General features: G+C 51.4%; 2 protein-coding genes across 3 annotated transcripts in view; one reads left to right on the forward strand and one right to left on the reverse strand.

The window, feature by feature from the left end:
• POLR1A (RNA polymerase I subunit A) overlaps nt 1–26,800 on the forward strand; it is a 206,535-nt gene that overhangs the window by 136,334 nt on the left and 43,401 nt on the right. The gene's annotated exons all lie outside the window — the stretch shown is intronic.
• ATOH8 (atonal bHLH transcription factor 8) lies at nt 907–25,256 on the reverse strand. 2 transcript variants are annotated; one of them, XM_058024994.1, is made up of 3 exons: nt 24,825–25,256; nt 10,571–10,762; nt 907–2,494 (listed from the first exon to the last, which is right to left on the reverse strand). In XM_058024994.1, the coding sequence occupies exons 1-3, from the start codon at nt 25,254–25,256 to the stop codon at nt 2,489–2,491; spliced, it is 630 nt and encodes a 209-aa protein (XP_057880977.1). In that variant the 3' UTR covers nt 907–2,488. The 2 variants fall into 2 exon arrangements, with proteins under 2 accessions (XP_057880977.1, XP_057880976.1); XM_058024993.1 differs by having other exon boundaries at nt 907–2,491; nt 10,567–10,762.

The raw sequence follows: 26,800 nt of genomic DNA on the forward strand, positions 1-26,800 counted from the left end.
TTAAATCAGGAAAACCAGTTTAATTTTTTAGCTTTTAGGGACTTTCTCTCTGCCATCTCCCTGCCATCTGGGAATAGCAGGGAATATTTAAGGAAAGTGAATCTGGGAATTTTTAAGTGAGCAACATAATCCCAAGGGTTAATATTTCCCTAATCGGGGGGACAAAAAATACTGTGTGACCTCAAGCCCCAGTTGCAACCCAATGATGCTGACCAGCTTGTGACTTACGTATTTGCAGCAAATTCCTTATCTACAACAGGCACTGAAAGGAAAAAAAAGGGTAAATAAAGCCTATCAGCAGTATTGTATTGTTGGCTCTCCCTGCAGACCTTGCTTTACTGATAATTATTAACTCAAACTGAGAGCCATTGCAGAACTCATAACTAGAATATGATGGCATTTCTCAAATTAAAAATGCTCAGGGAATGCTTCACTCTGCTCAAAGAATGAAATGCCCCCAGGGTTTCCTGTGTGTACCAGGACAACTTGGGGTTGTCCCCATTGCTCTTGCTCAAAACCCAGAAGGGAGAATTGCAGCATGGCCATGGCAAAACCTACTGTTCTCTCTTTAGGTCATCTTGTGAGGTTGTTTTGTTTTGTTTTGTTTTGTTTTTTCCCTACTGCCTTCCATTTCCCTTTTTCTCACTGTTTTCTCTGGCTGGGCCACACACACAAGGTCCAGTTGCTTGCTGGTTCTTGAAAGCAAAAGCACTTTAAACCCAGTCCTTTGACATGAGTGCAAACAGCCCTGGAGCATTTCCCACAGTCAGTGAGCTCAGCCCCTCTCCCCATTACAAGCTAAAAAGCTGGCTTTAATGTATATAATAAAAGACATCGTTAAAAACTGTGCTTTAATAAAGAAATACAAATGACAATCTAAAAATGTATTTTATTGGGCTGCTAATAATGACCAGCGGTGAGAGTGGAGGGGGAGCCATATAATGAGCTCCTGGGAGGGGGTTTGGACACAGCTGTCCCGCGTGTCCCAGAAATGCGGCAGAGGACATCTCGAGCTCCCTGGGAGCCAGGACACAGGCTGGCACTGAGCAGCCTGGCACCCCAGACCCAGGTTGGGCACAGCAGCTCCCCAGCTCGGGGCTCACCAGCCCATTGCTCAGCTTGGGAAACGAGCAGGCAGGCACTGAGGAGCTCAAGTTTTGCAAAACCACGTCAGTAAAACAGAGACTGTTCCCTCCCCTGCCCAGTGCCTCCTGCCTGCCCCAGTGCCTGGCGGGGCTGGGCCAGACCCCACTGGAGTAAGTCAGACACAGGGGAGGGAACCCGATTCACACTGAGGGCCAGGATGTGAACCTGGCCTCACAAATAACAGCATTTCCCCCTGGGATTAACAAAACATGTTAATCTTCTTGGTTTGGGAACTCATATTTTTTTCACTTGAACACAGAGCTCCGTCCCTCCATCACTAGCAGATGTCCTGCATACGAACTGCATTACCTATAAAGTCTGCTTACTCCAAGCAAATGTTTCTCCATCTCTTCTCTTTTTTTTTTTTACTTCAATTTGAAGTGAAAGGTACAGTACAGGATTCAAATGCTTTTGCATTACACGGGTTTCTGACCACTTGAAAAACCCCATGGAAAAAACGGCTTCACAAACCTGAAACACCGGCTGAATCATTTTGCTGCACTTCTTTCTGCCTGGCTGAACTTTCTTATGATTTCTATTTTTTTTTTTTTTTCTCTCTCTCTTTGCTTTACATGGCACTTTGCTTTCGCTTGTTTAATTTTATTTCTTTATTAAAAAAAATAAATCCATAGCTCCTGTTTCAGCTCTCACTTCGTGTCAGTATTTCTACCCTGTGGATGTGTCGCACAGGCAGGAACATCAGGAAATTGCCCAAAAGGCAGAACTACAGAGTAGCTCAAAGGAAGAAGCAAACCTGAACACCACAGCATGGTTTGGTGTTGTCCCAGCTCTTGCCCACACCAAAAGCTGGCTCCAGGGAAGTGCAGGCTGCAGAAATAAGAGGTAACTCACAGAAGGGTACAGAAATTGGGCTTTGTCACCCACAGCTGGCTGGCCTGCTTGCCACGATCTGAATGGCTCCTCTGACTTTTCTTTGGCTCAAAGGTTTAACATTAAGGCAAAAATAAGACACAGTGTAGAAGCTCCATCAAATCTTTGGCACAACAGCAACAACAACAACAACAACAAAATTACTGTACACATGAGCTGAGAGGGTAACATTTCCCAGTTAAGCAAAGGGAAAAGTGCTAAATAAATTGCACGTACGAAAAGGTGGCTGGCTTAACAACAATAAGAAGCATCCCTGTCCTTTTGTTTTTCCTTTCCTTTTCCTTTTTTCCTTTCCGTTCCAGAGATTAAGAAAGTTCCTTGGCCAATCGTCATCTCCAATAGGGGTTTCTGCAAAAAAGCTGCTTTCAGTCTTCATCTGGATCGTGCAACCTTTGCCAAGACCAGACGTAGCTCTGGCTGGAAGCTCTTGTGAATCTTCCCTTGCTGGTTGTTACTCCTGCAAGGAGAGAGAAGCACCATGAGATCAGTGAGTCCCTCGTCCGTGGGGACCGCTGCCCGTGGATCTGCAATGCTCCAGAGCTGGGCTCACACTGGAACCATCTGTGGGTGCCACAGTGGAGGCCAGAGCCTGCACAGAGGACAGGGGGCGGCAGACAGGAAGAGGAAGGCTTGGGGAAGAGAAACAACACAGTAATTTGGCGCTGGGTCTAACTCCTGCCTGCCGAAACAAATAAATAATTAGAAGTGATGGCAAATATCTGCTATTTTCAGTTCAGGAGCTGAACTCAGAAAGCAAAGGAGCGGCAGCTAGAAGGGTTTAAGCAGGAGATGGGCTTTCCTTCCACATCTTAGTTGTTGCATTGAGTTTTCTGCAGGCATAGCTGCTTGGTCTGTGGGACTGCAACTTGTCCCACGTGCCTGTCACAGCTGTGGCAATTACTTGGGGAATTACACTGGGCTACAGAATATTATGGCCAGGTCCATAGGAAAATGGTCAACTCCAAACCGTGGCAGCTTGAGACAAGGAAATCTCATCTAAACCCCCTTCGGCATTAAAATAAGCCCCACAAATATCCCACAAACAATGGTTAACATAGTTCAAAACAGAAGAAAATCCTCAGGGCCTGAGGATTTCATGAGATCACATCCCCATTGTCCAAACTGCCTTCATCACGTGGGCTCTAAATCCTCTTTTAAATAACTTAGGAATTAGAAACTTGGAAATGAGATCACATTTAGCTAGTGCTACCAGCGTTTCTTGCTTTTTGCCAGTGGATTTAAGAACCTTTCAGGGTGCAGTACAGCTTCTGAAAGTCCTTTGGACACAGTCACCAATTCCCTGAACAGGTCAGCCACATTTCTGTCAGTCCTAACAGGGTCAAACTCCTTAAAGCCTGGCCTGAAAAACTTTCTTCCCCAGTCTGTTTTGTTTCTGTACTGCCTGTCCTTTTCCACCGCTGGACATTGTATCATCAGGATATAAAATGCTGGTAACCTGCTGGTATTTATTTGATTTATGGCTATCATTAGGGCAGCTGCTGTGATATCAACGATTACAGCTGGTCATCCATGACAGGCTAAGGGACAGGGGAACCTAAAATCCACCTTTTCACCCCCTCCTGCCAAGTGCAGACCCAGGGAAGCTCAGGACTGCCCCAGGACCATCAAGGTTTCTCTTGATAAGAATATTTCACTAAAAGCACCCAGGTCATCCTCCATGAAATGAATTCTGGTGTCTGCTGGACCCCGGATTCCCGGAGCTGTCTCTGGACAATCCTACCTAGAGCTGCTCAGAGAAAATGTAGGAACTTGCTCTGATTCAAGGCTTTATTTGGGATTTTGAATAAATGAGGTTCAGGTGGGAGAATGACAAACAGCCTTATGCATTGCCAATGTTTCTGTTGGGACCCTTCAACAATATGTAATGTATATTAATAACCTGTAATAGAAAAGGAGGTTTTTTAATTTATCCCACATTTACCAATGGAAAGAAAATGTGAAAGAAGGGAAGCAATGACTGCTGTCATCAATATTAAAAGACAGCAGAGAGATCAAAAGCATTTGTGGGTTTGGGGAAGCAGGATGGCTTTAGGAAGAGGAGTCTCAGGGCCAGGTCTCTGCTCTGAAGTCGCTGCAGCTGGGGAAGATCAACCATGGGGGAACAGGAGGGAATATGCACAAACCAGGCCAGGGCATTTGTGCTGTGCCTTCCAGACACAGGAAACGGGAAGGGGAATGGAGAGATCCCCCTGCAACACGATGGAGATGCTCAGCACACCTCACTGGCACCACTGGACGGGTCCCCAGGCATTGCCCAACGCTTGGCCATGGGTTATGTGTGGTGGGAAGAGGCTTTTATTTCCCCCTCCACCCTTTTTCACTCAGCCAGGAGCTCTGAAGACAGATTTATGAGCCTGGGTCTGCTTTAAACTAATAACATCAGAACTCCCATGGCTCTTGAATTTGACAACTGGCCCAATGACCTTGGTGAGTTTGCAGCATCCTGGAGCATTTCAATCTCCATAAATCAAAGCACTTCTGGAATTGAGTCAGCCTTTGTTCCGGGGCTTCTCCTGTCTCTTCTACTCACATCTTCCTTCTGCTGCAGTTACCCAATATCTGTGGGGTGGATCTTACCCTATTCTTGGCAACACCCTTGCTACAGAGGGGATGGATCCTATGCTGGGATCCTGCTCCCACCAAGGGAGCAAATCCCTGGTCCCATCCCTGTGCTGTGATGCGACTTTAAAGCAAAGGGGCTTTTGGGGTGCTGTGATGGAACAGGGGAGTCCCACATCACATCCTTCTGTCAGGAAAAGCTTTGGGCCCTGCTCTTTGGGGTACTGAGTCCCACATCACATCCTTCTGTCAGGAAAAGCTTTGGGCCCTGCTCTTTGGGGTACTGAGTCGCATATCACATCCTTCTGTCAGGAAAAGCTTTGGGGCCTGCTCCTTGGGGTACTGAGTCCCATATCACATCCTTCTGTCAGGAAAAGCTTTGGGCCCTGCTCTTTGGGGTACTGAGTCCCACATCACATCCTTCTGTCAGGAAAAGCTTTGAGCCCTGCTCTTTGGGGTACTGAGTCCCACATCACATCCTTCTGTCAGGAAAAGCTTTGGGGCCTGCTCTTTGGGGTCCTGATGCTCAATGCCCCAGTGGGCTGATGCAGGGTGTGCAGTGCCCTTGGGGTACCCTGTCCAGAGTTGGGTGATCTTGCTCATGAACTCCTCATGAGCCTTAGCACCCGTGCCCCACCTGCAATCCTTGTTTTGGGCTGCAGGGACATGCAATGCACAAGTGACAAACAAATTAACCTCACTAGCCTCTCACTGCCCTGTTTATCAGCAGGTCCCTGGGCGGGTAACCCTTCACCCAGCACGCAGCAGGGATAACCCAGGGCCGGGCAGACCCAGGTCCCCTCCGTGCCCCCGGGGATGCTGTCCCGTGGCAGACGGACAGAGGGACAGGTGGCTCCGGGCGGGTTGGGCTCTCCTGTGTGCAGCTCCTCCCTGGAGCTGGCGGCGTGGGGAGCAGACTGGCTGGCTGCCCGCGCTCGCCGGCAAGTCCGAGCAGGGAAATGAAGCTATTTTTAAAGAGGAACCTCTGCTAAGGCAAACTGCAGGGGAAAGGCAGGTCGAATCTCATTATGAGACCCCCTCCCTCCTCCTCCCCACACAGCATGGGAAGCCACGAGGAAGAAATGCCATGCAGATCATCAGGGTTTTACTGTGCTGGCTCTGAATGGTTCTGATAATCAATATCAGATGATCAATAACAGCGAGACCCTGCAGCCAGGATCAGCTGCACAAACCAGGGGGTGGGAGCTGTGGCTTTATCTCAGGGCTTTGTCAAAATAAATCACGAGTCATGATACAGTGTTATAAAAAAAATATGCTCCAAGCAAATGGTTTCAGTGCTGTACAAATCAAGTCTGCCACTACCATTTCTCTTTTATAATATAAACGCTTAACTTGTTCACTCCTGCAGGTAAATACGCCTGCAGAACGCCCTCCTTCTAATTTTTTTGGCAGGAATAAGTGTTACCTACAGCAGGAGCTCTGCTTTTAGCAAAGTAGCAATGAGGGGGCATCAAGGCATGGCACAACACCACAATAACTATTTTATATAATGCAATAATGACATACATAATGTCAGCCCTTTTAGTGCAGCAGGCTGCAACAAACAGAGAAGCTTTTTGTTCCATATATGTTTCTATATAGTTTAATTATCTGGGAAAAGACATATATACAGCTTATTTTTAATTTTTAATTCCTTGCGTCTGTGCTCATCCACACACACAGGCACAAAAACAAGAAACTAAATTCCAGCCGAAAACTTTTATTGAGCTCCAACAGCTCGCCTGTTATTCATAACCCAGTTTCCTCTCTCACAAAGAGACCTTTCGCATGGTTTTGGTTTTTTTTTTTTTTTTAATGTGTGTGTGTGTGTTTCTTTTTTTTTTTTTCCTTTTTTTTTTTTCCTCCCCTTCTGCCTCGCTAACAGCTGCTCGCAGTGTTGTATCCTGAGTGATGATGAGGTTCTGAAAGTGTTTTTTTGGAACAGATGGCCAGGAGAGAGCTGGGGAATGTGCCAGCAGCGAGCTGGGGAATGCGCCAAGTCCTGCAGTGACTGAGTACTCCGGGTTCCAGCTCGCGTGCCTTTCCCCTGCCCTCTGCCCCAAGTGGCGCCAGCAGGACTTCCCAGCTCGCGCTCCGAACATCTGGAGTCTGAGACTGCCAGAAGAGCCGCCACGGGGGGAGGATGGAGCAGAGAGAGAGAGAGAGAGAGAGAAAATATCCCTCACCCATCGCTCCCTGCTCCGGCTGGGCCCCCATGGCCGCTGCGGCCTAGCACGGGGCTGATCCTGAGGGGAAGGGAAAGGAGCCTTGCCACGGGGGTTTGGGGTTTGGGGTGCTGGTCCGTACTTGGATCCTGCTCGGTGTGCACTGAGTGACTGTGGTTGTGAATAAAGTTCTGCCCCACAGTTTTGGGGTCAGATCCTGTGGGGCTGGGGGGCTCTGATGCGCAGCTCTGCACCCTACAAATAACAGGGAGAGCCCCCCAGCCATGCACCCTACACGCTTATCCTGACCCTGAGCTGCTTTCCTGCAGGGCACCAGGATTCAGCCCTGGAAAAAAGAGATTCTGGGAGCAGCAAGCTGGACCCCAAACACCACAGAATCCCTGTGAGGCTTTCAGATACTCCCTGGCCACTGAGGATCCTGTGCCATGCAGAAACGGGGTACCCTGGGGGTAAGGAAAACTTGGCCTTCCCTTTCTCTTGCTGCTGCTGCCTTTCCTTTGTCTGCGCTGCTGGAGAATGCTCCTGGCCGGAGCTGAAGGCAGTTTCCCCCTTTTTCCAGGACATCAGCGTGGCCCCTGCAGGACTTGGGGCTCTGCTGAGGGTGTTGCAACCCAGATCTCCAACGTGGTGCAACTCTTGGGTGCACGGTTAAGGACGAGGCTTAGTCCAGATCATTTATAACCAAGCAAGAGGCAGCTTTAAGGAATGAAAACTATCATCAGAATTCACCACCACCACCCCCCCACAGTCAGCTTTTTTTATTCTTTTTTAAGAAAAGGCATCTGAAGCCTCCTTTGTTGCTTATAAATGAGATCTCCCATCACCAAGCACCCTCAACTGCAAGAACTAAAATCACCTTATAACTGCAGTCAACACAGAAAACGGGATTTTCTTTTTTTCTAGTCAACTTTGAAAGACTAAAGCCAACTTTTCTAATTAACAAAAATGGGAATAGAAAGGGCGGGGGGGTAAAACCACTCAGTAAATTTCCTATTGCAACAGCAAAATATGAACAACAACCTAGTGTTAGGGACACAGGATAATTTGCCCCCAAAAACAAAGCAAAAGTCAATGCACAATCCAGCAAATGCAACATCTGGAGTCTCTGCCTGCCAAAACAAACTCCAACCAGCTACTTTTTTGTGTGAAAAGATCAGGGTGCCACAGCACATTGCAACCAGAGAGCTGAGAGAGAGGCAGACACACAATAAAATGGAGATGACAGGAGATAAGGGTGCTGCGGACCTAATGTGCAGCTCAAGGAGGTCTGTGCTCAGGATCGCTGGGATTTTTTTAAGAGAGAATATAAAAGGAAACTCAAAACAAAACAGTAACAAAATAACAACCACCCCAAAGCCGATAATTCAGAGGAACTGCTCAGTGAGCAGTGGTTTCAGAGACCTGATTAAAACCACACAGAGCTCACAGAAACGTGCCGATCTCAACATGAACGAGGGAGCAGCGATTTTGGGCCAAGCCATTGTACCCTCATCCATTTGCCCGTGTGAGACCCCCCAGGAGAGACATGCCTCCCCACCACCTGACACCCAGAGCTTGGACCAGCTGCACAGCCATCCCACATCTGTAACTGCCCTCTGACAACAGCCTTTTCCTCCCCTGAGCTCACGGTCTGCTGGGCTCAAGGAGAAAGGGAGACGTGCAAGATGAGTCCTCCCAACGCAGGCTTTGCATCCCCACTCCCATCTACTGGGGTTTACCAGAGTTACTCAGTGGTACCTGCTGGTTTTGGCTTCATCAGCAGCTGGATGAGCTCCTGCCATCACCTGAGCAAATACTGATGGAAATTAAACTGTACTTGTCATCCTTAAGGGAATCTGTATGCTCTCGGGCTGGCCTAAACTGGCAGCAGAACTATAATTTCCAGCAAGAAAAGCAAGGCAGAGCAGGGACTAAGACCCTGCCTTGGGTACCAAGCCTGGCTTTCTTTTCAGAGAGGGCTTTTGGAGAAAGTTTAGGGTGGGTGTCCTTCAAGAACGTGGAGAAAAGGCAGATTCTGTCCTGGTGATGCTGTTTCTGTGGGCTGGTGGTGCCTGGGAGGTGCCCTGGTAGAGTTCATTGTTCAGGCACTCTTGGTTGGCTTGGGGCTTTTCTCTATGCATCCACTCTGAAGGGAACCACCATAAATGGTGTTTTTTTAATTATTTTAATTCTTAATTTAATTTTTAAATTAAGGATGGGCCCAGCTCTAACCCTCAGATGTAAACACCCTGGGATTTGGAGCCACTTAAAATCTGGCTCCTTGTTTCCTGTCTTTAAGCCTGCATTGGTTTACATATACCAAGACAATGGGTCTCAGCCCACTGGGCACCCAAAGCCTGAAGAGCAGCCCAGAAATGTGCTGCAGCCTCATCAAGGATGCTCATTCTCTTCCTTCCCTCCCTTGTGACTTTGGGAGGCGATCCAAGACCTAACTAGCAATCTACTAAAGCCCCACAAAGGATGCTCATCCTCTTCTTGACACGGAGAGGGGTCCCCAGACCCAACCAGCAACCTGCTGAAGCCCCAAAAATGATGCTTTTCTCCTCCCCCATCTTGACTTGGAGAGGAGACCCGAGAACCAACTCTCAGCTTGCCCCAGGGTTGGCAGCACCACTTCAGTGTCCCTGGGACACCACTGCCTGTGGCACTACAGAGCCCAGGGTGAACCCCCAGTCTGGGGCTGTGCCCTGGAGCTCCCCACACCTCCCAGCCCCAGGCAGAGCTGTAGGCTGTGGGCACGTGGGGCTGTGTCTCTCTCTGCCTGGCACTGCTGCTCCATGGGCATAAATACAGCCCCTGACAGCCAGAGGAAGCAACAGGGAGTGTGCTATTGTGTTTATTTATAAACTGAATTGCTGCAGGATGATTTGTTGGGCTGAAGAGGAGGAAAAGTGAGGAAACCTGCCCGAATCAGAGGCAGATCTTAACAACACCGGGGAAGGAGCCTGCTCCCCAGCTTAGCTGCCCATTCATCCATTAAAATCCTGCTGATTTATTATCCTGCCTGACAAGCAAGCTCAGGGAGCAGGGGGAAGTTCAATTCAAGTTTACAAAACTCTTTTTGTCATAAAAGCCTGAACAAAGACATCAATCACTCCTTTAATTCAGCCATGTCACTCTCTGAGAGGAAAGCTGGCAGAACGCTCTGCTTCTTCCTCCCGCCGCTTGACGATGATTTCACCTAATTGGTTCAGTGTTAAGTAACCTAAAGGAATGCAAGGCGTAATTAGATTTAACGTTGTTTCCTCAAGATACCCACATGTCCTTCAGGTCATACATCTTACTGATGTGTTTATACATATAATGTCTCCATCAGCTACCTTTTTTTTTGTTGTCGGGTGATTTTTCTCGGAGATAAGTGTGAGATTAAACAAAACAGAAAACACAGGAGGGTGACAGTGTTTCACAGGCTCCCAAAGGCGACTCAAGGCAGGTTTGGTTTAACAAGTAACAGTCCCAAGATGACTCTTAATGGGATCAGCTCGTGCTGAAACACACGATGGGCGACTAACGAGGGGAAGAGCGGGGAGGAGAGAAAAGCTTTTGATTAGGGAGGAATGTGGTTATTACCAGATCAGATGGATGGAGGAGAAAAACACACAGAGAGAAAGGCGAGGGATAAAAAATATCAGGCAAACTTCACAAGGTTCAGAAAAGAAGGAAACTACTTTGGATTTTTTTTCTTTTTTTTTTTTTTTTTCTCCTCCTCCCTTTTGTAACTTTTACCATTTTTTAGGGGGTGAGCTGGGGGAGAGGCTGTAACATACCTTCCTTTTTTTAGATCTTCCTTCTGCTTGTAAGGTCCTAGTGCACTGCTCCACGCATTCAGAGAAGCTCATGTTACTGTGGTCAGCGCTGTAATCCAGGTCTGCTAGTCTGGCCAGGGAAAGGATATAGTTACAGGCTATTCTCAAGATGGCCAGTTTGGACAACTTTTGACCATAAGAATAGCAGGGAACCTAGAAAGGGCAACAGGGAAAAAGAAATAATTAAAAATTAGGCCAGATAAACAAAACATCTCGCTTGAAGCATGACAAAACAACTCTCAGTTATTTTCTTCGCAGTTTTAACACAAATAGAAACTCTAGTGATAAAATACCATATGGTCCCAACAGGTTTTTAAGAAGAACTCCCCTGCTGATCTCCATGGGGATGAAAGCAGCACGAAGCCTCTTGATTTCAGCAGGGCAGTTCTGCTTAAAATGTGATGGCAGGATACAGCCCAGGACATCTGCCTGCTGCTCAGGTCACCTCTTGGAGGCCCTGTTTCTCAGAAACCTGCATCCCCATGCCTCCCAGTGACTTGTCCTGAGTAACTTACTCCCTACAATCAGCTCCCATATCATTACCTTGCAGAATAAGGCAATAAGAAGATATGAGCAGTTATATCACAACCTGGTGTTTCTGTGCTCAAAAATCAACAATTGTGACTTTCAGCCCGTGCAAAAGCACAATGTTGTTGAGTAGCAGGACCTTGAGTGAGCAGTAATTTCTACCTGTTCTAATTTCTAACGCTCCATCATGGTACCTCACCCCACAAAAGAGACCAAAACAGAGCCTGTTTCAGGGAGCTGGGTGTCTCTTATGCAATTTATTTCTTCACCCTTAAAGGTTTCTGTTGCAACGTGAAACATTTGAACAATTCAAACTATTCTGAATGGGGCTCAATAACTGAGCAGTATGTGGTTCTTGCTGCAGAAGGGTGGGTTGCTTTTCAATCATGATCTATAAAAACACTACCTCTACACTTGATTTTAGGCATAAAACTTTAATATGTCCAGCTTAAAGAGAGGTCTTCTGAATTCAACATGCTTGGGCACCCCATTTTCTAGTCTGCAAAATTGCTTGAAGGTCACTCAGCCTTTAATGAGCAAGAGACTCTTGCCTACAGGAAACTGAAGCTGTGCATTCATCTGAAACCCATCCGAGCCCCTCAGGTTGTCTGACCACCTGTCAAAGCCTTCACATCATCAATCATTGGCACACCCCAGCGTTTCTCCACCACCTGCCTCTGTACCAGTCTCCATTCTCCACAGCCCTCTAGGGTGTCACACTCAGCTTAGGGCTGGGGAATTCTGTTTCCTCTTGCCAAGTCCGTGCCTCAGCTTCTCTCTCCTCCACAGGACACAAAGATGGGATCACCCCTGGAATGCTTTCCCTGACTTTACAGAAGGTAAAATGGGTTCAGCCCCTCCACAAACCCCCCAGCACCCACACACAGCTGCCAAAGGAGGAGCAGAACAGTTCAGGCATAGACAGGATTTCCCCAAGCGTTCTATCAGGCTCCAGCTACCATCATCTCCATCACTACAGCGAGATGTGCCATCCCCAAATTTAGCAACCCACAATAGATCTTTTCTGCCCATGAACTTGGTCTGGTAAGCTGAACCAACCCCGTTGATTTTGAGGAGCCACAACATCTTTTTGCAAAGTGTTCTCTCCAGTCTATATAAATTTTTTTCTCTTTTTGCTTGTTTTGAACTTGGCTCCTACTGTCTTCCCTTGAGGTACTACAGTTCTGTATTAGAAGAGAGGACAACAGATATTTATTCACCTCCTGTGTGACATGTGTTTTTTAGTTCACCATCATCTTTTCAGCCTCTTTTCCAAAAGAAAAAGATTAATCCTGTTCAGCAGACAGTTCTATGGAAGCCATCCCATATCTTTGATGACCCTTGCTGCTCTTTCCTGAACCTTTCCCAGTCCCTTTGGAGAGGAGATGATCAGAAGAACACAAAGTGTTCATGTTGTGGGTGCATGTATCTAACAGATGCTTATGTTCTCTGTTTTATTTAATGTTCCTTTCTTCCTAATTCCTTATTTGATTTGTGACTGCTGCCAGACACTGACCTGAGACTTTCCTTGAACCATCTAGAGAAGCCCCAAGGTCTCCCTTCTCTGAAATAATGCTCGGTTCAGGGTCTATCACTTCACATGTAGACTCTGGTATGGGTTTTTCCATATGCATCACTCCACTTTATCTGTGTGGTATTCATTTCTTGTGCCATATGATTACCTCATCACTCAGAGTCATGAACCTCAGCACAGCTCACACGGACACAATTTCAGGCGGTGGAACCTGACATTCCCTGTTCAAAGCAGGGCTGAGCTCAGAGTCAGATCCTGGTTTGTCCATCCATGACGTCCCTCCCTGCAGGAACTGGCCCAGTTTCCCTACCCACCATTCCCTGCCTCTACACTGACCACTGACCCACGCTCCCAGCCAAGCTCTTTGGTTCCTTCTTCCCCAGGGAACACTCTGCCATGGTGCTTATGGAAATCCAAACGGGCTGCTTGGCTCACCCTTTCCCAAGAGCACAAGGATTTTAGGGCTGTAGACCCTATGGGCCATGTCTTGTACAACACACAGAATCCTTTAGGCTGGAAAACACCCCAAGGACATGGGCTCCAACCATTAACCCAGCACTGCCAAACCCTGTCCCCAGGCACCACACCTACACATTTTCTGGACACTTCCAGGGATGGTGACTCTGCCACCTCCCTGGGCAGCCTGTTCCAATAATTGACCACACTTTTAGTGAAGGTATTTTTCTCATATCCAATCTAAACCTCCCCTGGCACAACTTGAGGGCATTTCCTCTTGTGCTATCACTTGTTGCCTGTGAGAAGAGACCAAATCCCACCTGGCTGCACCCTCATGTCACGAGTTGTGCAGAGCCAGAGGGTCCCCCCAAGCCTCCTTTTCTCAGGCTGAGCACCCCAGCTCCCTCAGCTGCTCCTCATCAGACCCTTCCCCAGCTCTGTGCCCTTCCCTGGACACACTGCAGCACCTCCATGTCCTTGTAAAGAGGGACCCAAAACTGAACACAGGATTGCAGCTGTGATGTGGCTGAGGTGTCTCTCCAGAAACCAGCCATAAAACTTCAAATGGCCTTTTTTTAATACGCACCATCTACTACTGACACCCCTGAAAATACAAGGAATCACAGAATAGCTTGGGTTGGGAGGGACCTTTAAAGGTCACCTACTCCAAACTCCCCCTGCTATGGGCAAGGACATCGCGGAGATTCTGTTTAAGAGCTCCTTTTTGTCCGACAAAACCTCTCTCTAAATCCCTGCCTTCACTTTTTTTGCTCCCAGCAATGCTCCTGTACCTGGTGCCCAGATGCAATGAGCTGAGTTCTTTTAAAGCAAGAGCTCCAGGCAGCAGCAGGAACACCCAGGGCTCTTTGGACGCCAGCGCAGGGAAGCAGCAGAGACCCCAGATCAAACAGCACCAGGGAAGAACAAAGCAAGATGGAAACTAAAATGGAAGGATTCAGTGAAATGTGGGAGTAATTTCAGAATTAGAGCGAGAGGGAAGTTAAATTGAGTGGAAGGAAAATAGACCATGAAATCCTTGAGGCTGATGCACAGACGCTGTCCAGTTACAACACGAGCCGGCAGGCCAACGTCTCCTTTCCTCATCTGTTTTGCTCTTTCTTTTGTGTTTTGGGATTTTTCTTTTTCTTAAGGAAACAAAAAGAAACAAAACAAAACCCAAACTATTTTGTAGGACGTGTTTGCTACAAAAGGCAAGGAAGATTTCAGTGCTAGCACAGCTGACAAAACCCTCCTCTGGGATTACACAGCACTTTTCCCACACTGCTGCAGCAGAGTCCAAACTGGAGCTGCCTTGTATGCCCATGGGAAGAGTTTCACCTTGAGGTGTTCAGATAGTCCTGTGATGGGTGCAGGGCTCCAACATTAAGAGATAAGAGGTTTTTTTGCCATGGTAACAGTGTTAGAAAAACTATTTCATAGGAACCCTCCCTGTCTTGGCTCAGCTCCTGCCATTTTAATGTTTCCTTTTGAATTAAACATGGGAAATTAAGAGAGGAATGAGCCACTTAGTTCAAAACCAGAGCCAAAACTTCCCCAAGTGTGTCTGTGTGTAACTTTGGTATTACCTCTTCTTTAACACAAAGTCTACAGGAAAGAGGGGACAGATTTGTACAAACTGCAGTAAGGGGTGTCAGTGACACACAGAGAAATCTTCAAAATCCAACTTAAAACAGAGAGAGTGTTTTAGAGGTGGGAAAAACACCTGAGGCTGGTGTGGCCCTGCAGGTGTAACCCTGCCAGCTCCCACAGAGCCTCCACACAGAACTTTGGCAGGCAGGAACGTGAGCAGGTATCTGTCCTGCTCCTGGCAAGGACCAAACCCTTCCCTTCTGTCCCTTCTTGCTCCTCATGCCTGAACTGAACAGACTCCAGTGCTTTGATGGGGCAGCTGTGAGCTGAGCAGGTCCATCCAGAGCCAGGGGGAACCAGGCTCGAGTTCCTGGGCAGTTAATGGAAATATTTCCCTTATCTGACCTCACCGGTCTCTGGGGAGCAGCAGCACAGCTCACCATCTTGCCTGCAAAATCTGCAATGATCAAAAGGAATCAGGAAGGAACTGCAACTGAAATTTCACACCAGCCCTGAGGAATGCAGCTGTCTGCGAGAAAGGCAAGGACACCAGCACCATCCTCAGCTTTGGGACATCAGCACAGAGTGGGCTGGGACCAGAGCTCCAGCCAGAGGATGTTTGTTAGTTGTGTCTGCAAAGGGCTCTGCAGAGTCTCATGGGTCTTATCAGTGATCCCCAGGCTGGCAGGAGTTGAAGCAAGGCAAGATGAATGCTCCTGGGACATATTCCTGTGCAGAAGAGCCCTTCTTTGGCAGGAAAACAGAAAGGGATGTGACCTAACAGGTCTGCTCTATCCTTGACGTCTCAGACTCGGAGGCAGCGCCCTTGGAAAACCAGAGATGCTCCCTTTGAAGTCCGTGGGAAGGCTGCTGTGCTCCTGACCTGCAGTCAGCCCTCCTGAGCGGGGCAGGGACCCACTGCAGCTCCCCAGGGCATCACTGTCCCCCACCAGAGCCAGGGGCTGGCATCTGCTTCTGACATGGCACAGGGGAGGAGGCTGCAGGAGGAGCTTGGGGAAAGCAGGAGATGGGGAAAGGGCACAAGTGCCACCCATCTCTAGGGTGACACAGTGTGCTCAGGCAGGAACGTGAGCAGGTATCTGTCCTGCTCCTGGCAAGGACCAAACCCTTCCCTTCTGTCACCTTCTAGCTCCTCATGCCTGAACTGAACAGAATTCAGTGCTTTGATGGGGCAGCTGTGAGCTGAGCAGATCCATCCAGAGCCAGGGGCAGCCAGGCTAGAGATGAGGGTCCAGAGTGTGTTCACTGTGATGGCTCTGCAGAGAACAACCAGGAGCATCCTGTGCACTTTGGGAGCATTAAGCCAGTTCACATCATCGAGCTTCTGTGTAGCTCTGTCTTTATAAAATAGATACCATTTCCAAAAACACCCTCTGGACCTGTACAGATAACATCTGTGAAACCAAGCCTGCTTTCACACTGCATGGAAATGCTGGGGTAAAGAAGGGTGTTGAGTGCTGGGGGTCCAGATGTCTCTGTGACTGTGCTCCAAATGTGATTTAGCAGCACGGACGTGCACAGATCCTCTCCACAGAAGGTCACACAGGGCAGAATTGGGCCCCCCAGGCCCAGCAGGGAAGATGGGACAGCTCTAAGGCAGTGGAGAGCTCTAAGGCACTGCTCTAAGGCAGAGTTTGAGATGCAGCACAAGCCAAGCCCTCCTGAGCTAGCTCCTCAACATGCCATAATAAGCTGCTGAATCTACCTGCCTGCTAATTCATCTGGTTTATTTTTTATTCTGGGAGTTAAAACACATCAGGGCCCCTCTCCTTGCCCCCCTCCCCCAGGAAAACATTTGGCTGCCTCTCCCTGCATCCCAACACGCAGCCCAGCGGCGCTGCCTCATTGTTTGTGCTGAGCTTCCTGCCAAAAACATTTCCAGAGGTTCATGTGAATGTCCAGTACTTCACAGTCCTGGCTGTTGCACATCCCTTTCTAGCCCAGGGTGAGTCAGACACTTCCTGGGGCTCAGGCACCTTGGGGAGCAGTGGCAGGGTGGGGCAGAGGACTGACAGTGCCCCTGCCTTGTCAGCCCTGACAGGGGAAGCCCCTCTTGCATGATCTCAGATTATCTGCAGAGCTGCTGTGGATGTGGGGATGCTCATCCCTGAAAGGATGCCTCATCCCAAGGCCAAGCTGGATGTCATTTTGAATGACCTGGGCTAGAGGAAGGGTACCTGCCCATAGCAGTGGGGCTTGAACTGGATGATCTTCAAGGTCCCTTCCAGCCCAAGCCCTTCTGTGATTCCATGAGTAAGATCCTTAACAAGCTGAAGGCTTTGCCCAGAAGATCATTGGCTCTATTTAAGATGTGTTACATTGTAGGGAAGGGTTTAGAGCCAGCCCTTTTCTCTTTCCACCCAGTTCTGGGGGTGAAGTGAACACATATGTGTCCTTTTGCTGCTTGCAGGACTCATCTAATGACTTTGGTGTGTTCAGGTTCACCAGCAAGGGGACTTGGTCTCCCTACCTTGTCTCAACAGCTGCAGGCCCTGAGTCCTTCTAATATTCCAGGTGGGACAATGATGACTTACACAGCTGTAGGATGGAAAAGCCTGCAAGTACTCCTGAGACATCCTTTCACAGTCCTACCAGATCCCTTCAGAGCTGATTCCCAAATATCCCTCCTGCAGCACAGCAGCAACCAGGACCCACCCATGGCTCCTCTGGTGCTCACTACCCTGACCTGGACCTTTGGGGCAGCACCCTTGGGTTTGAACCCAGCCAGATCTAAAGCCAGACCTTGCTGTGTGGATAGATGGCATGGCAACCATGGAACTGCTGCTAGAAAAGGGCCCCAAAGAATCATAGAACAGTTTGAGTTGAAAAGGACCTTTAAAGGTCATCTAGTCCAGCCCCCTGCAGTGTGCAGGGACATCTTTAACTGGATCAGGTTGCTCAGAGACCTGTCTAGCCTGACCTTGAATGTTTATGGGGATGGGATATGTATCACCTCTCTTCGGCAACCTGTGCCAGTGTTTTACAAGCCTCATTGCAAAAACCTTCCTTATATCTAGTCTAAATCTACTCTATTTTAGTTTAAAACCATTATGCCTTTGACAACAGGGTGTACCAAACAGTTTGTTTTCCTTTAAGGGAAAGGGGTGAAGCGGCTGAAAAAATCTCCCAGAACCTTTTCTCCTCCAGGCTGAACAATCCCAACTTTCTCAGCCATTTACTTGATCAGCTTGGTGGCTTCCTCTGTGATCCACATCTCTGCTGTGCTGAGGATTCCAGAGGTGGATGCAGCACTGCAGGTGGGGCCTCACAGAGCAGAGGGGAAGAGCCACCTGCCCTGACCATCCCTGGGGTCACAGTGTCAGATGTTCCACAGAGCTCTACTCCATGCCATGGGGCTGAGAGGCTTTTGCTTTCTCTGCCCCCAAAGGCAGTGGCAGCAAGGGGCAGCCCTGTGCCAGCAATGCAATCCCAGCAGTTTGAAAGCAAGCCTCACCCCTGCCTCACCACGGGGAGCAAAGCGCTCAGCCCAGGCCCAAACCCAGCTGGAAATGCCACCAAGAACAGCAGCAGCACTGCTCAGGCAGGAGCCCCAGTGCTGACCGAGGTGCCTTTGCCTCCTGGGTGGGTCCAGGCTGTCAAACATCCCAGCTCCTGCTTCCCTCCCAGCTCCTGGCTGCCCCGTCGCTCGCATTACACAAACATGAGTTCACTGCTTGGAGCACGAACTGGCTTCCTCCAAACAAAACCGAGGTGTGGTGCTGGGTGAGTTCACCAGCAGTCCCTTCCAAATGGCAGCCTGGTGAATGCTGCCCCGGGCCTGGCTCTGCTCCCTTTGGGACAGTTGTCCTGCACTTCCCACCGAGGTTTTGCACCCCCAAAGCCTCCTGCACATCCTCGGGGCACACAGAACACTCCCTCAGTATCATGCCTGAAAAATACCACACTGCTGGGCTGCAGCAGTGACCCAGTCCAGCTGCATCTCTTACCTCATTGCTGGTTCTTTGAACCACTCCCCAAAATAGTAACTAGACAGACAATTACTGGGGTTATCAGAGGAGAAACCCCAGGGCTACTGGGCACAGAAAATCTCCTCAGAAAGGGGCTGCACTATAGTGGGGAAACACTTTTTTGGGTGGTAGTTTAGTAGTGGCCATCTGCATCTCTGAAGTCCAGTGGATCCAAACCCCTGGTAAATAGTAAAGCAAGCTCCACTGGAGATAATGGCATTAACTCAGCTTGGATTTGGTGACTCTTGGACACCACAGGATTTTCCCCTCTCTCGCTGTCACTGCTGAGCCCCAGGAGCTGTCACCATGAGCCCGTGGCAGCTGCAGAGGAGCAGAACCTCCCACAGCACACTCATGGCTCTGTTTGCATCCCTGCCTGGCACAGGGCACAGTGCAAACCAGGACCAGGATGGGATATTTCACCTGGGGAACACACATGGCACTGACCAAAGGAGATGCAGGCTGGGAACAAAGAGCCTGGGGAGATCTCTGCAAGGCACTGAGAAGTGTCCCACCTCCCCACTGCAGTCCAGAAAGGAATTTGACAGTGGATTAAGGCAGGGAGCAGAGGCTGGAGTCAAAGCTTGATGGAGAAAAGCAGATTCTTTTCTCCAATTTCAGTGGGAGACATAAGAAAACACAGAGGTTAACTCAGGGTGGCTGCAGCAGGCAGAGCAAACACCTCCTGACAGGAGCAGGATTTGTAGCAAAGGATAAAATCAGCCAGACAGCAGCCAAGGGAGCAAAAATGCCTTGTTCTTGGTGACACACAGCCATTGTTTTCAGGATTTTTGTCCTTTTGTTTGGTTTCCCCCTTATTTTCTTTCCTCCTGTGTTGCTTCAGGGCAGTATTTTGTCATCTTCTTTAGCTGTTAAACCACAGGGCTGCCCCACTCTGGGTTCCAAATATCCATCAGTGTCACTTGGGACTGGCAGCAGCCACGGAGATGCTCTGGTTAACACTGGGCTGCTCAGTGACAACACACAGCACTGGCACTGCACACTGTGTCTGGAAGATGCTCCTGCTCTCCTGAAGTGCAGCTGCATCCCTCCAACAGCCCAACCTTCCTGCCCAGCCTTCACTCCCAGGGCTCAGTGGGTGGTTTGCCTGCAGGGGCTGGGTTTTAAGGCACCCGAGGGTTTCCTGCTGGTGGATCACAGAGGAATGAATCACTGGGAATAGGGCTGGCAGATGCCAGCAGGTGACCAAGGACAGCTCTCGGCCAGGACACGTCAGTGACACTGGTCACATGCAGGGTCCCGCCTGCAGAGGTGACAAACCACAGCCACCCTTGGGATGGCACACAGAGAGGGTGAGCACGGAATGATGCACCCACAGAGCAGCCTCAGCCTCTGCTGGCTCCTGGCTGAGGCACTGCTCAAGCCACAGCTCCTCCATTTACTGCCTGGTTTGTCCCTTCAAGCCCCTGCAGGCAGTTTGTCCCCACAGCCACAAAATCTCCTCCTGCAGCCTTGAGGCTTCTGCTCCTGATGTCTCACCATGCTCCCAACGGGAAGGAGCAGGGACTTCTCTGCACTGATTGAACAGCAAGCCACAGCAGCCACGTGCATGCCGGAGGCACAGAGTGAAAGGGAAAACCCTGTGTGGGGGGAAAAACCTCCATTCCAGCAGCTAAAAAGCCCTATAAAACCCTAAAGCATCTCCAGAACCCACACGAGTGCAGAGAGCGAGGCTGTCAGCTGCTGAGGCAGAGAACGTCCTGGCAACGTGGTGGTGAAAAGATTGAGGCAAACGCCAGAGTGCTCCAGGGGAAGATAAATGTCTGTGGACACATCTGCTCCCGACACAGACTCAGCTCGCCGTGGCTCCGTGCATCGCTCTCTTCAGGAGGAGCTGGACAGCAGTGCTCCAGAGACAAACCAGATGTGCAAGCCCAGGCAGGCTCCAGATCAGGAAGGCTGCTCTGGTTGTCTCCATCCATCCAGGGAGAGTTTGCTGCCACCTTAGGGCTGTCAGCACAGCTGAGGAGCTCAGTCCCAGCTCCTGGGAGTGCAACGTACTGGTTTGCTTGGCTGTCCATGCAGTCTCATGGTGAAGAGCACAATTCCCTTCTGGCCAGGGCTTCCAGCAGAAAACCTGGTGGCTAAGGCTGTACTGCAATAAAAGTTACAGTGGTTCGGTTTCACAGATGGGACATGCTGGAGGATGAGTCTCTCGCTGCCAATAGGAATTTGCAGACAAAAAAAGGAGACAGAATTGCACTGCATGGAGAACAGTTGCTTTGAAGACAGGCAATGTTGTTGTCACATCTTGCCTCCTCCAGACGGTAGCACCACTCCATGAATTTGAACATGAAAAGGATGGGTAGGAATCTTCACATGGAGGACAAGGCGACCCCAGGTCCCTGTGAACTCAGTGCTGTCTCTGTCTGCCTCAGAGATGTTTGGGTTTCTGACCACCCACCTTGGCAGGGAGAGGAAGATGAAAGGGATGGAAGTGACAACACCCCATGTCACACGTGGAGGGTCCTGCAGCAGCCAGGGCAGTGCAAGAATTCACTGACCAGCATCTGCCAGGGCATTTGGGGGCAGGAGAGCAGTGCTGCAGACAGGAGCTGCCCAGTCACAGGGACACCAGAAAGGCAGCAGCAGAGGGACAGCCAAGTACAGCAGAAGTATCTCACCACCTCCAAGTGCCTCAGAGCAGGTCAGTGTTTTCCAAGGAGAACTCCAGTTTGCCTCAGGAGCCTGCTGTCAGTGGAATGATCACTTAGACAAATGATACTTGGGGGACAAAGGGGGAGAAATCTCTTCCAGACTTAATAGCTGAAGACCACAAATACCAAGAGCAGAGGGAAGAAGCTGATTCTCAGGAGCATCTGCTCTCCAGTCCAACTTCAGTGCTGTGGCTGTATGGCATAGGCAGCAGGGTGTACAGCAGCTCAACACAGAGAGGGAGAGAAACCCTCGTTCCTGGTGGCTGCGACACCAAGGGTGAACACAATGGCAAGGACACGTCTCTCCCAGCAGCAGGCAGCTTCCCAGAGCTGGCAGCTGCCCGCCTGCCTCCCACCTCTGAGGGGCCCTGGCCTCCGAGGCAAGCTGGGCACAGCTCAGTCCTCAGGGACACGGCTGGGTTCTGGGTTAGCCTCTCCTTGTGCGAAACAACTGCGTTTGGCTCTTCCTCCACCAAGAACTGGGAGGAAAAAAAAGCACCCACACCCCTTCCTGCCATCTGGAGAGTCAGCCAGCACAAGCCAAAACATGTGTGCCATATGCAGGCAGCTGTGGAGCGCCGGGCCGCCGCCGTCAGCCCATCTGTGCGCTGTGCTCGCTGCGTGCCAGGCGCCTGCCCTCGGGTGGGCTGCTCAGACAGGGAGAGTGTCCTGCAGAGAGCCATGACTTCCCTTTCCTGCTCCTCCTCCTCCTCAGCAAGCACGGATGGGCTCCCTACAGCGTGGCCGTGGTGGGTCTGATCCTGCAGCAATGGGGTTTTGTCCCACGTGTGCCAGTGAGGATGGCTGTCTCCACTCGTGCATCCAGCAGGGACACCTGTGGGTGTTGGGTACCAGGGGCTGAGGAAGGCTCCTGCTCCCAGCAGCTGCACAGGCAGCACCTGACCCCCGGCCACAGGAGCGCAGGGCCAGGGTGGGCTGTGTGCAGGCACGGCACAATCCCCTGCTCCTCGCCCTCCCATCTGCAGGGACGGATCAGTTTCAGTGCCTCAGGAAAAGCCTCCCAGCTGCTTAAGAGCCTGATATGTGATGACAAGGAGGGGACAGAGGACTAACCAAGGAACAAGAGGGGAGGCCTGCCGCAGACAGCACGCAGGGATTGCCTCTCTCAAGGGGCTGAAGGCCCTTGGCATGCCCTGGCGTGGGGGAAGGCGGTGCTGCCCTGAGAAAGCCTCCCTACCGCGTGTGCCTCCAGCAGGGCATCCCCACAGCCCTGCTGGCCAAGGTGTGACAGAAAGGACCCTCCTGTCCCCCGATGTGAGCAGCCCCCAGAATCCCCTCTGCGAGTGCCAAGGCAGCAGCGCCGTGCGTGTGTGCAATGAAGCTGGCTGTCACCTGATGTCACCGACGGCACCCGGCGCGCCGCTGGCAGCCCAACAAGAAACGAATACAAATGTCATCCAATGATGGTCGGGACAGCCAGCCCACCCCTCAGCAAACTGCTAGGAAAACCTCGTGGCAAACATGTCCCAGAGAATGATTGCTTTCTCTCTGCAGAGCGAGCACAGCTCGGCCAGTTCGCTCCTGTGCTGACCCTGGAGAGCGGCTTTCACGGGAGGAGAGGACGGCAGCTTGTTCTCCAGGCTGCCTGGGCTCCCAGCTGAGTCCATGGCTGAAGAGATTTATAGAGACAGGGCCAAGGCCAGGAATCTGAGGCTTTTCAAGAGTTGCCCATTTCCCCAAAGAGTGCGGCTTTAATTTGTTGCCTGCCTGACTTGTGCTTGAGGCTCAGCCTAGAACAAGATTGCCAGTGATTTGGGAAATCAGTGCTACTTCCCCTTGCGGTTTTGGTGGTGTAGATGTCTGTCCATGGAGAATCAGACTGACACTTCCAGGCGTGTTACACACAGTCACCAAACAACTGAAATATGGAAGCAGCTCACAGTAACAAAATATATCAAGTCTGGAGTTTGCACAGACAAGGGGTGGCCTCAGCACCGGGGGACAGCACCCAGCACACACTGGATTACTGGGATTATAACAGGAGCAGTGAGATACCACCACTGCACAGTGATCAGAAATGCTCTCGTTTAGCTGTTCACCAGCGATTCTCTCCTGACACACAGCCCTGGCCTCAGCCCCTGAAATCTGTTTGCCAAAGTAGATGACGGGAAAGGATTAACTCTTGGGGTGCAACTACCCAGGACACAGCAGCCATTGAGAAGGGCTCCAGGCAGCATGCTGAAGAGAGGAACAAGCAGATTTCCTCTAAGCAGGGGAGCAGATTGAGTCCTAAAGTGAGCACACTTGGGGAATGGCTCAGATTAGTAATGCCCAGAAGATGGTAGGGAAAAGCCTGTGTGTGTGAGCTCCCCTGCAAGCAGAGCACGCTGCTCCCACCAGGCTGGAGGGACCATCCTGGGAGAGGTGATGCTGAACACTTCTCACAGACTCATCTGCAGCTTACCACCCTCTGAGCCCTGCGCATCTCCTCCGTCCTGCACACCTGGAACAGTCCCATCAACGTTTAACAGAAAGGCAGAAAAGCCAGCACAGCTGGGCTTGCACAATGTGACAGCACATCTTTGTCTATCACTGCACTCTACACGGTGCCTGCATGCACAGAAGGCTGAGTACAGGGGCCAGGGCACTGATTTATCCTCGTGCAGAACATACAAGAGCCTTGTGGCTTCTATGCAGCTCTCCTCATCCTGGGCAGGTAATGGAAGGATTTTGACCAAAACCTTTCATTTACCTTTCAAAAGTGCCACCCTGACACTGTGAACATATCCTTTACAGCCAACCATCAGGATTTTCAAGTCCTCTCAGCAAGAAAGCCCAGCACAAGACACACTTCAAACACAGCCTAAGCTAACTGGTGGAGGACCACAGCTCAGCTCGGCTATCCCTGGCACACAGGGCACATAGAACGTTTCAGAAGCTGCTGCAAGAACCCCAAGGGCTCTGAGGGATCAAAGTCAACAGGAGCACGGTGCTGCCCAAATTCCCGGTGATCCCTTTGGGGCAGCTCACCGCAGCTGCACAGCTGGCAAGGACACGTGCTCTAGGTACAGGAGCATCACCCCAGCTCCCAGCTTGACCAAGTGCCTCTCTACACACTCTGTTCTCCCTCGGAGGGATTTATCAGGTTTGTTTTATTTTTCGCTCTCTACACCACTCTCCCTCTGGGAGAGAAAAAAAAAATGTCCAAAACTTTCTAACTGCAAGCAAATTAAAAGCCCTTATTTATTTATCTTGAGCGTTAGCACAGTTCTAGGGTTGGTACTTCCAGGCATTTTGAACCGACTTCCCCTCCTGTCAGGCGACCACTCGGCTCCTGCCCTTCACCTCCCCTGGCCCCGGGGCAGCGCGGGGTGCGCGGGTCCCGGCGGGCAGAGCCCGGGCCGGGCCGGCGGAGCGCTGCTCGGTGCCCCGCGGGCACTGCGGGCCGGGCGGAGCGGTGCCCGGGCGGCGGCAGGTACCTGCTTGCGCAGCGCCTCGAAGGCGGCGCTGATGGTGTGGACGCGGGTCCTCTCCCGGGCGTTGGCCAGCAGCCGCCGCGTCTGCTGCAGCGCTTTGATCTCGGGCGAGACGCCGGACGCCTCGGCCGGCCGCGGGCGCGGGGAAGCGGCGGGCGGCGGCGGCGGAGCGGCGGGGAAGGCGCTGCCGGCGGCGGCGGGGCCGAGCGCGGCGCTGCGCGGCTCCCAGGCGGGCGGCGCGGCGGCGGCGGCGGCGGCGGGGGGCGGCATCGCGGCGGGGGCGCGGAGCGCGGTCCGCCGCCCGCTCAGCACTTTGAGCTCCACGCGGAAACTTTTGCAGCCGCCGTGCTTGCGCCGCAGCCGCCGCAGCCCGCCGAGCTCGGCGGGGCACAGGCGCGGCCAGGGCTCGCCCTCGGCCAGCGGCGCGCTCCGCATGGCGCGGGGCGCTGCGCGGCGAAGCTCAGCCGCGGCCGCTCCGCCGCTGCTGCGCCGCTCCCGATGCTGCCGCTGCTGCCGCTGCCGCCGCCCCGCTGCCGCCCATCTGCGCCCGCCCGGCCGCGGCGGGCAGCGGAGCTCCGTCCGTCCGTGCGTTCCTCCGAGCTCCGCGCAGCTCCCGCACAGCCCGCCTGCCTCCCGCCGCCGGCAGCCGCGCAGATGAGCGGCTTTAAAGAAACAGGAAGGCTGGCTTTTTTTTTTTTTTTTTTTTCTTCCCAAAACAGCTGTGCTGCCAATCTCCTTTGTTCATCCCCCCCTACCCCCCCTTCCCTTCCCTCCCCTCCCACCCCACTCCCACTTTCTTCTTTAATCTCGCTCTTCCATGCGATGGAAGAGAAATCCTGCCCCCCGGAGACTCGCGGCGACCCACCGTGTGCGCTTCTCCCCCAGCCCCCTGCCTCGCTTCCCCAGGGAAATCTGGGATTTGCTTCGGTTTCCAACCCGCTTCATTCCGCTTCTCCTCCCTTATCACTGGTTTTCCGCATCAAGACCCTCATCTGCGAGGCACGGGGTGTCTGACTTCACGTCGCCTTCCTGAATGTGCCCGGGAGCTCCGCGGGCACCCCGGCGGGATGGGGAGCTGGGGGAGCTCCGGCGTTTCTCGCACACGCGTCCCCACATCCCTCCCGCCGCTCGCGGAATCCTCCGGTGGCTGCCCCGCCACCGACTCGGACCCGCTAGGAAGAATTATTCCGCAGCAACAGCCTGCCCTGTTTTTCACACGGCTAACGAGGGAGCCTGCGCTCGTGGGTTACTGCTGCCAGCTTTGGGCTGCCTTCTGCTGGCGCCCCAAAACACCTCAATTCCCCTCACCTCAGCCTGGGGGGGCCAGGGCTCTCTGCAGAGTGGGCAGACAGGGTGGGAGGGAGGGATGGAGAGGTGCAGTTCACAGTCAGAGCTGTGGCACAGCTGGGAATAAACTGCATTTGTCAAGATTGTAGGAAAATTTTGAGGTGGAAGGGACTTCAGGAGATCCTTTGTAATGTTTAAAAGTATCTCTGTTCTTTAGGCACCTGGCTTTTCAAACTGTCTAAACCCTTTAGACATTAAGTTGTACTGAGAATCAATGGGATGCAAGTGTGAGATGCTTGAATTCACAGCAGTGAAAGGGATGTTGGTTCCTTACCCTCTTCATCCTCCTCTTCCTCCCGTGGTGTGTCAACCTAGCAGCCCTCAGCACTGTGTGGGGTGAGGAGAAGGATCTTCTATTGATCTCCTGTAGGTCCGTGATGCAACACAAGCTCTTGCCTGCTGACTAATTTCCTCTTGCTACTGTGGCCAGGCTGCCCCGGAGCAAACACTGGAGGGGTTTCCTCATGTGGAGAAAGCAGAGGTTGTGGAGAAAGCACTGGAGAAGATGTGCTGAGTGCTGGTTCAGCACCGCATCTGTGACAGCGGTGCTGCCTCCCCCGTTGCCTCCCACGTCCCGAGTGTCCCTGCAGTTTGATTTTCCCTTGCAGAAGGACTTTAGGTGAGTCAGTGGA

Source organism: Melospiza georgiana, chromosome 5, assembly GCF_028018845.1.
Source record: "Melospiza georgiana isolate bMelGeo1 chromosome 5, bMelGeo1.pri, whole genome shotgun sequence".
NCBI classification, from domain to species: domain Eukaryota; kingdom Metazoa; phylum Chordata; class Aves; order Passeriformes; family Passerellidae; genus Melospiza; species Melospiza georgiana.